Source organism: Muscardinus avellanarius (genome assembly GCF_963383645.1).
Source record: "Muscardinus avellanarius genome assembly, chromosome: 3".
NCBI lineage: Eukaryota > Metazoa > Chordata > Mammalia > Rodentia > Gliridae > Muscardinus > Muscardinus avellanarius.
This window is the reverse complement of record NC_137788.1, coordinates 163,034,987-163,045,380: the sequence shown is the minus strand read 5'-3', so window position 1 is coordinate 163,045,380 and position 10,394 is coordinate 163,034,987. Positions and strand designations below refer to the sequence as shown.

General features: G+C 50.0%; 1 protein-coding gene across 1 annotated transcript; it reads left to right on the top strand.

Annotated features, from left to right (window-relative positions):
• Nucleotides 1-7,494: 7,494 nt before the first annotated feature.
• Nucleotides 7,495-9,766, top strand: DNASE1 (deoxyribonuclease 1; the record flags this gene model as incomplete). The annotated part of the gene is made up of 8 exons (XM_080692974.1): nt 7,495-7,641; nt 7,899-7,987; nt 8,147-8,230; nt 8,592-8,707; nt 8,905-9,017; nt 9,091-9,245; nt 9,418-9,514; nt 9,719-9,766. The coding sequence occupies 8 exons, from the start codon at nt 7,495-7,497 to the stop codon at nt 9,764-9,766; spliced, it is 849 nt and encodes a 282-aa protein (XP_080549100.1).
• Nucleotides 9,767-10,394: the final 628 nt, after the last annotated feature.

Genomic DNA, 10,394 nt, shown 5'->3' with positions numbered 1-10,394 from the left:
AGTGAATAATTTATTCTCCTTTTTTGATTTTCTTTGTATACTTCAACCAAAACAACCTACTGGAAAATGCTGAATACAAAAGAGAATATGTCATTTTTCTTCTTTGATATACTACTAATACTCAAGTGGTAGTTTCATTAAAATAAGGAACACTATGCTCTCTGAAGTCATAGCAATGATTTTTTTTACTTTGTAATACATTTTTTGTGTAGCATGGTAAATGCATAAATGAATTTTCTCAGATATGGGAAATGTTCTAATTTGTGCTAAACATATGCAGTGGACATATGTACCTACTAAGTAGTTGAAATGTGAATATGAGATTAAATAAATGGAATGTCTAATTTCATTTCATCTTCATTAAAAATTTAAACTTAAATAGCCACATGTGACTAATGGCTACCAAGTTGGATAGCACAGTTTTTTTAGCATTATGAATTGATCATTTGGAAAATATTTGTTCCCTGAACTATGAAGATCTTCCAAATGCTGAAACATCAAAACTTCACTTTTGTTGAAATAACCACCAGTCTCATCAGAAAGTATTCAGAAGTTTTCAAACCCATGGTGATAGATACATGTATTTTGAACTTTTATTTTGCTTGAAAGCTCACATTTTACCACTGAAAGCAAATACTGCTAGTCATTGTGTTTGTGTTTAAAGTTACTTGCCGTGAGCTAGTCAGCTTTCCATTACCGTAACAAAACAGATAAGATGATAAATTCATGACAAGAAAAGGTTTATTTGGGCTCATGCGCTCCGATGTTTCAGTCCATGGTCAGTCGGCCTCATTACTCTTGGGCCTGTGGCAGCACATCATGGAGGAAGTGAGGGATGGTGGATGCTCCTGAACTCAGGACAGCCAGGAAGGGGGGGGGGAGAGAGAGAGAGAGAGAGAGAGAGAGAGAGAGAGAGAGAGAGAGAGAGAGAGAGAGAACAGCATCCTGATGGCACCTTCAAGGATATATCCTCAGTGCCCAAATTTTCTCTGACAGGTGCCACGGTTAGGCAGCTGAATAGAAATAAGCAGGTCACGGCAAAATTGGGATGGTTATGAGGAGGAAGCCCTCATGAAAGGAAATAGGAGATTTTCCTGCCCAGGTATGGGTTTCACTTAGGCACCAATGGGAAAGTTTCCAACATGGTGAATTTGGCAGCACAAGCACATTAAAAACCCATTATGATATATGACTACAATGCACCCACTTAAAAAAAAAGAAAAAAAATGTAGTACCTTTAAAGGACAACAACAACAACAAAATAACATACACAAACACCCAGACACACACACACACACACACACACACACACACACACACACACACACACTGTAGTGCAAAAGAGAACAAGCAACCACCCCTAATGCATATACAGGAGGAAGGAGATGCCCAGGTGGAATATAAGACTCCCCACACGGAATGTTCAATGCCAGCCATTTTCTACTCCTGACACTCTGGAACTTAACTTCCCCCCTCTCCTTACAATGGTCTTCTCTGAAACCGTTCACTTACTTTGCTAAATAAGTCTCTTATGTTTACCTCTTCAGGCTTCCCATCTGAAATCTCTTTGGAGAGGGAAGAACCGAGGACATCACCAGCTAAAGTCACCTTGTAAGGGTTCCATCACCTCCCAGTGGTGCCGCAGGCCGAGGACCAAGCCTTCAGCACATGGGCCACTGGGGGACATTTCAGATTGAAACAATAGCACACTGTCTCTGTCATTTTCAGGGAAAGACTTCACAAATATCCAAACAGCCCTTAATAGTTGTGGTTTATTGGTCACTCAGTTAACAATGGTATTCTGTTGGGGGCTGAGCAGGAAACAGTTAACTCTATTTGCAATTTAAACAATCACAAGGTGCTATCCTGCTAGACAGCTACCCGCTTCAGAATGCAGCCAAACCCATAATGTAGATTTTGGGCTTTTTAGTCACACAAAGTATTGAAGAGATATGTACAGAAGGATTAAAATTTAATAAAATGAATAATGTTTATGGCTGTAGCAATGGCATTCTAAAGTGATGCTAGATAGCTTCTTTTTAAAAATCTACAAATGCATGGCAGTGAAATATGCATTATAATGGCGCCGTTTGATGTGACAGGGTGGATGCAAGCTAAGCCACCCACTGCCTTTGCCTTGTCAGTATCAATGTCCCAAGTACAAATACAGTGACATTTACCCTGGGGACCCCTAGAAGGGTCTCAAGGATCCCTAGGCGTCCATGGGAAACACTGAGAGGGTTTTTTTTTACTATGGTTGAATGTATGTGTCCTTCCCAAACACATTTATTGAAGCATACTTGCCAACATATGGTATTAAGAGGTGGGGCTTCACTGAAATAATCAGATCAGGAGTCCTCCCCTCGGGAATGGCTCAGTGCCCTTACAGAGGAGGCTTAAGAAGCTGCCCGCTGGGCTTACTTGGGGTCTTCCATCTCCTCTGCCCTGTGTGCACCCAGCACTTGGCCTTTTCTCCCTCTTGTCACAAGCGGATGCTCCAGGAAGGCATGGTTTTAGGGGAAGAGATCAGCCCCTCATCAGACACTGAGCCTGCAGGCATGCTGAACTTGGACCTCCCAGCCTCAAGAACCATGAGGAGAAGTGAGATTATTTATAAACTATTAAATCTGAAGTACTCTGCAGCTCAAATTCAGTGACGCACCGCTGCTCCGGAATACGCTAGGATTCTTCCTGTGAAGTAAACCGTTGGTTTCATTATCGGTGTAGTGGTCATCGTACTACTAAAAAAGAGGCCCGGCACTTGGCGAACACCAGGACTGTAGAGGCACGCACATGGTCATAGTTCTCTGGTTCCTGTGTTAAGCAACTCAGAAGGTAGAGAATTTCATTCTGTTTGTTTTATTTTTAGTTTTTGGTGCTTGGTTTTTATTTGCCAGTTTGTAGAACAAGTTGGTTCCCTAGCATTCCCCGCAGGTGGCTGGTAACGTTTACATCAGCGTGAACGTGTGTGTTTAAACACAGCGATAAATTTAATCCACTGTAAGTGTTCTTAGCAGTTTGTAGAAGTAGAAATTCCTTTTTTTTCTGTAGTGCTAGGGTAGAATACTTTTAAGTTCAAAGGTATTCTACCTCCAAGCTACACCCCCAGCCCTATTCTTTACTTTTTATTTTAAAATGGGGTCTCATAAAGTTTTGGAAGTACTCACTAAGTAGCTGAGGCTTGTCGCAAACCTGTAATCCTTCTGTCTCACCTTCCCAAGTACTGGGATTACAAATGTGTGCCACCATGCCTGGCTCAGAAGTGGCAATTTCTTTGTGAGATGTTCAAGTTATTATAAGTGATGAAATCCAGAACTGAAGATACACTGGGTTGGGTATAATCCACAATTCAGGTATACACTTGGTTTGTTAGATCTGTTTACCAGACTTAGTGTGGAACACTCTTAGTTAAGGTTTAATAATTATTATTGTCACCTTTTGTGACAAAGTCTCACTGTGTTACCCAGGCTGGGCTCAAGTGACCTTGCCTCAGCCTTCCAGGCAGCTGGCTACAGGTGTTGGTTCAGTGATTATTTCAAGAGATCCTGAGGGAGGCTGGACAAACTCCCTAACAGAATTTATTAAAATGGTAAATCCAGTATTTATGTCCTGGCAACTTACAGTGGACATTTGGAAAAGCAATGTGCATATAATTTAAAGAAAATATTTAACTTCAATTTTATGCAGCCACAATTACTCTGGTATGTGCATTCCTGCCAGGCCACCCTCATTTCCTAGTTCTACACCAATATAGTAATAGTCACAGCCCAGCTCTGCAGAGACAGGACAATACCGAAAGCAATAATGTGAGACTAATGTGAGGACACAAACTGTCCTGAGCACAGCGTGCAAAGATGTCAAGTATGGCTGTTTCACTCAAAACCAGGAAGGATCCTATGTGCTCAGTGGACACACTGGGCCCTTTGAGCAGTTGGGGTCCCAGGGCTCTGTGCCTCTCCACTGCAGCTCAGGGTAGCTCAGGGCTGGCTACCGCATGAAGCCCCGCATGGCCTGCTCCAATGCACGTGTCCCACTGAAGTCATTTGTTTATGGTTCTTAAAGAATTTATTTTCTTCATTCTTTCCCTTGCCTCAGACTTCAGTAACCATGGTCCTGTGCTGTTTCTCTTTCATGTATCTGTGGCCGGTCTAACTGAGAACGATTCAGAGCCTCATGGCTGATGAAAAAACAGCTCACCCTCATGTGAAAAACTGGCTGGTGTTTCTCGTGGCCGTTGGTCCTCAGCACAGCTCTTTGTTGATGTGACTAAGCAGGCCGGAAGTACTGGGCTTCCTACACCTACGCTGGTGTCCGTCTTCCATCTCCACAGTGGGGTCAGCTAGTGAGGAGTGCCCCTGTATCCGTCCTCTGTACCTTGGGCGTGGTCCTGCAGCTGGCCAGGACAAATGCACTGTGGGCAGAAGGGACTCACACGTATTCCAAGACCAGGCCTCAGGGGTGTCAAAAATCCTGCTCAGCCTATGACAGCTTCCACCTTCTACCCTGTTGGCCCCTCTAGTTCTAGCCCCAGGAGTAGAGCCGTCCCCACTGCTCAGCAGATCTGTGCTTGAGAGAAAATGCATATTGTGTACATTAAGATTTTAAAAAAAATTTTTCCCAGTACAGGGATTGAACCCAGGGGCACCCTGCCTCTGAGCTACATCCCCAGCCATATTTGTTGTTTTATTTTAAAACAGGGTTTTGCTAAGTTACTGAGGCTGTCCTTGAACTTGAGACCTTCCTGCCTCAGCCTCCCAAGAACTAGGATTACAGATGTGCACCACGGTGTCTAGCTGTACCCTGAGTTTTGAGGCAGATTGTTACATAGCAACAACTGACTAAGAGATGGGAAAAAGTCCGAGGGAGAGAGGTAAGAGTGAGGGCAGTATCCATCTGAGAGGGCTTCTGTCCTTAGGAATAGGGGTACTTTTTAAGAGGTACAGTGACTCATATGTGGACTAGTGTTATACTGTCCATTGTTGTCCTTAAACCTCAAGGGAAGGCAGCAGAGTTTCTTTCCCCATTTGATGCATGAGAAATGGTGGTGAGTCAGGTCAGGTTCCAAGTCGCTGGCTGCAGGCCTGGCTCATCGGCTCCTCTAAGGGCTGAGCCACTCACAGGAGCCCACGGCAGGAGAAAGAAGGGTGTGGTCAGTGCCTGAGATCTTCCAAGAGCAGAGAGGGGCCGACAGGGCAGCCGGGAGCTCTCCTCCTTTGTCCCTTGTCCTTTGTGCTGAGAACTGGAGGAGCCAGACCCCTGCCCCATAAGCCACATATGCTGACTAGACATTGGTGTCCCGTGTCCAGCTGGAAGCTGTCCCAAGCCAGCTCACTGAGGACCTCAACTCCTCCAGTGTGCTCCGTGGCTTCCTGTTCAGAAGTATGTCCAGGACAGGAAGCACAAGAGGCAGGGCAGACCCACACTGACCACTCAGACGGCTTGCTTGATGTCTGGAGCCTAGGCATTGATGACCGGAGCTGATGTCAGCCTCAAGGTTTGAAGATGGGGAATTGGCGAGCAGATGTTTGAAGTCTATGACTGGGCTTCTGGCAGCAGGAGCAGCAGCCAGCAATGCCATCTCAGAGATGCCACGTAGAAGACAAAGGAGCACTGTGCGCCATGCTGGTGGCCAGGGGCAGCTGTCAATGGGCTTTGATTTCCTAAAGGGCACTCTTGTATCACAGAGATTGGCTTTACTTTCTGTGCTAATAGCCACTGTAACCGCTCCCAGCTTCCTGGCCAGCTGGCAAGATCTGCTGCACTTTTCTCACTCTGACCTTGGACCCTGCTGATTCCTGCCCTTGAGCCCACCTTGGTTTCTGCCAAGGAGAGATGGAGCCCTCCCACTTGGCAGTATTGTCTTCGATGAGCCAATATAGCCCCTACCAAAGGGGCATAGCCCCCTTAGATGGGGTGCCTGAATAAGGGTATTCCCCCCAAAAAAATCTATGTCCTAATTCCTGGAATTCTGGTTTTTAATGTATGTGTAAAAGGATTTTATGGGTATGACTGAGTTTAGGAAGATGAGGATGGGGACTTATCTGCAAGGACCCTACATGCTGTCACTTTTCCTCAGAGAGGAAGAAATGGTATAGAAGAGGTAGCAGAGACTGGTGCCATGTAGCAGAAAGCTCAGGGCTGCAGGAGCTGCAGGGACAAGGATCCACCTTCAGTAGACAGTGTGGCCCTGCTTACCCGCCCTATGGGTGAGCCTCCAGTTCTGTCTCCAGAGAATGAGAGGATCAATTTCTGTTGCTTCAAGCCACCATATTTGTGATAATTTCTCATTGCAGCCTCAGGAAATGAGCACGCATGGTAGGTCAATGACTCCAAAAGGAAATGACCACGGCGTGGTGGCCCTGTTTTGCGACTCTTGTCACTCTGAATCCCTTGAGCCTAAACACACAGCCTCTCACCCACATCAGGAAGGTTCCTCAATGCCTGACTCTGCAGACCTCACCCTTCCCAAGTGACACCCGCAGACCCAGCAGCCCAACCACAGTGATGGCATCTTGCAGAGCTGCTGGCGCCTCATGGTTGGTGAATCAAGAAGACAGGATCTGGGGCAGCGAGAAGGTTCTGAGCCACAGAGCATGTGGTGGTCTGGCCAGTATAGGCCCTACATGCTATAGGTACCTGGTTTCTGGCTTTGCCCTCTGGCTTCAAAATGATCTCAAGGCCCCCAAATCAGAGACAGGCAGAGGGATAAGGGCAGCCCAGCCCCACCCTCTGCACACACCCACCACCCATCCCTGGTCTGGAGTGCACGGGACGGGCAAAGGGCGGTTAGACATTCATAGTCAAGTGCAAACATGATTATCAGATGCTGTCTTACAGCACAAGGAGCCAGTGTCTGTCAAAGGCTACACAGGCAGGGCCATTGTTCCGCACTCTCAGGTGCTGGGCACTTGTGTGCCCTGGGGGAGGTCTCTGCTGCGGGAACCTTTAAAACCCTGGGCAGGACGCAGAGCCAGTCCAGGGACTGGAGCCTGCAGGGCTGAAGGACTTGCAGTTGCCTTCTTTTCTGCAAAGATTTCCTTTGAGGAATAATTTCTCCTTAAAGCAGCAACAGGAGAAAATTGGTATCAGAGAATATCGCAGATTGTTGACAGAAGCCCCACTATCTCTACAGACATCATCTTAGGTAAGCACCAGACTTGGTCATCTGGGGAGTCCCTCAGGTAATCCAATAGTCCCAGAACAGAAGACAGGCACAAGACTGCACCTCGGCAGGGCAGTAACAGAGTTGTGCGAGTGTTGGCCGCAGTGGCTCTGGTGGCCCCGTCTCCCAGGCTGGCTTCTCAGTGGCACTTGATGCTTGTCCGTCTGGGCTCTGTGGTGCAAGACTGAGGCTCTCTACAGCCCGTACTCCAGCACAGTTACGTAGACAAGGACGTCCCTGACCTTGGCTTCTCCTGCTCCCGCCACGCTGGCCTTGGGGAGGCCGGGTGAGAACTGCAGGGTGCCATCTCACTGCGCCTCTGTCCTGGCAGCATGAGGGGCCCAAGGCTGCTGGGGGTGCTGCTCGGCCTGGCTGGCCTGCTGCAGGTGGCTACGACCCTGAAAATTGCTGCCTTCAACATCCAGACTTTTGGGGAGACCAAGATGTCCAATGCCACACTGTCCAGCTATATCGTGAAGGCAAGTCCAGGGCCTGTCCTCTAGGGTGGGCAGGCCAGCCCCAGACGAGGGCAGCCCTGCGGGGGCATTGCGGGCTTCAGGTCTGCGCCTGGTTCGGCTTGTGGCTGCTGTTCAGATTCTTGGTTACTGCCATGTTGCCTGTGGCTGTCCTCTGGGTAATGGAAGGATGGCGCTGAGCCGTGCTGTGCAGAATGCCCCCTAAAGTGGGCAGAGCCCCTCCTGGTGCCTGCTCACCACCCCTACGGCCCTGTCCCCAGATCCTGAGTCGCTACGACATCGCCCTTGTCCAGGAGGTCAGAGACACCTACTTGACAGCCGTGGGGAAGCTTCTGGATGAACTTAATAAGTGGGTGACAGTGGCTGGATCCTGGGGGCGGGGGAGATGATGCTATCCAGGTTTCAGCCTTGTTTCATTCGGGTCCCAAGGACAGTGGGCAGAGCCCTGCTGTGGGCGGCCAGTGGTCCCCCTGAGTGCCTGCTGGGCTCTTTCACCTCCTCCACCCAGGGATAAACCCGACACCTACCGCTATGTGGTCAGCGAGCCGCTGGGGCGCAACAGCTACAAGGAGCAGTATCTCTTCGTGTACAGGTAAGACCAGGCTGGTGCAACCTGGGACTGCATGGACCAGGAGGCAGGCTGAGAGTGGTCAAGAGCCCAGCAGGCCCCTTACTCACCTGGAGAAATTCTAGCAAAGTGGGGTAGCAGTTTGTATTACAGGGAAAGGACCCCAGGTCACAGAGCAGGTGTGGGCTGGACTGGGGCCACCCCTGCCTCCACTGAGGGTGAGCCAGGTCCTCCATGTCCTTCACAGCCCATGGGGAGGCGGGGAGGTTGCAGCTGAGCCCTACTGGGTGAGTCTGTGGTGCTGGAGTGCAGGGCCAGCTCCTCCTGCCATCCAGCACGACAGCTGTCCAACCACGGTGACCTCCCTGCATTTGGCTTCTCTCAGGCCCGACCAGGTGACCCTGCTGGACAGCTACTACTACGACGATGGCTGTGAGCCCTGTGGAAATGACACTTTCAGCAGAGAACCAGCCATTGTCAAGTTCTTGTCCCCATTCACACGTGAGTGCAGGGCTCCATTCCCGCCTGTGCATCACTTTAGAGAGCGTGCTGTCCTTTCTGTCCTCTCGGTTCTTAGCGCTCTGTTTCTGCATTCAAGTTATGTAGGGAATGCCCGACCACTCTGGGACTGTCATGTGTCCTTTCCCCCAGTGTGACAGGCTTGCACGCCCTGTATGTGGCACCTACTGTCTCCTCAGAGGTCAGGGAATTTGCCATCGTCCCCCTGCACTCTGCCCCAACGGACGCAGTGGCCGAGATCGACGCACTCTATGACGTCTACCTTGATGTCCGGCAGAAGTGGGGGTTGGAGGTGAGGCCGTGCTGCGTCAGCGGGGCCCGGGGCCCGTTTGTCTTTGGGCCAACAGGTGGGTGTTTCCCAACAGGATGTCATGCTGATGGGCGATTTCAATGCTGGCTGCAGCTATGTCACTTCTTCACATTGGTCCTCCATCCGTCTGCGTGTGGACTCCACCTTCGAGTGGCTGATTCCTGACACTGCAGACACCACAGCGACATCCACACACTGTTCCTATGATAGGTGAGTGGGGCACAGCGAGGTGCATACACTCACGTCAGGGGCAATCACCATGCTCTGAGCACTCACCCTCCCCAGCTTTAGTTGATCCACCGGGGAAATGGAATTCTTAGTTATTTTGAGACACTTGAGTTTATGGATAGCAGCTGATCCCTCCTGTCCCCACATCTTGCAGGATCGTGGTTGCCGGAGCTCAGCTCCAAGAGGCCATCGTTCCCGGTTCAGCTGCTCCCTTTGACTTCCAAGCAGCATATGGGCTGAACCAGAAGCTGGTACGTGTTCCTCCTGCCGCAGCGTAGCTTGGACAGGGACACGGGAGCTCAGCAGAGCTGGCCCACGTGACTCCTGGCATCAGAACCCTTCCCACCTGTTTGCAGGGCACAGACCTGGCTCCCCCACCCCCACCTCCCACACTCATTGCCTTAGTTTGGTGTATACGGGAGTCAGACAGTTGATAACCCCACGTCCCCCCACAGGCTGTTGCCATCAGTGACCACTACCCTGTGGAGGTGACGCTGAGATGAGCCTGGGGTTAGGATGGCTGACAGCCACAGGAGCCTGCAACATCCACGCCAGCCCCCACACTGCCCCGGCTGAGGAAGAGCCCAGGAGGGGGGCCTCCACACTGGGGCTATATGGCTGCAGCATTTTACTCCCTCAGCGCCTGGGCGAAATGGTCAAATGTGTAGACTAGAAAATCTCTTTTAATAGAGGTAAATAAAGCTCAAGAAGGTGTTTGGCTCATCTGTGGTGTCCAGACCTGTCTGGGGCTGTGTTCCAGGCAGAGGTAAACAGCTTTTCCTGTGACCTGGGCTGTACCCTGGTTCTAGCCCCTCAGCGTTTCTCCAGGGCTTTGACAAGAAGGTCCTTCAGGTGGCCCACCATGGGGCTGGGGTCATGGACCAGCCCGGCTGTCAGCATGGCTTTATCATAGATCTGGTCCACCAACAGTGGGCCAACTCAAGCTCCTGCTCCCCCAGCTCACTGGGCTTCCTAATCAGTGTGTGCCTAGGGATGATCTTCAGTATGGGGCGCAGGAGTTGAGTGTGCTCCTCTTGGCCAGCTGCTACATGTACAGGAAGTGCCTGGTGGCCCCCATCTCCAGCAAAGTCACCATGGCAGGGTGATTGAGCAGGTGGGGAGTCACCTGCA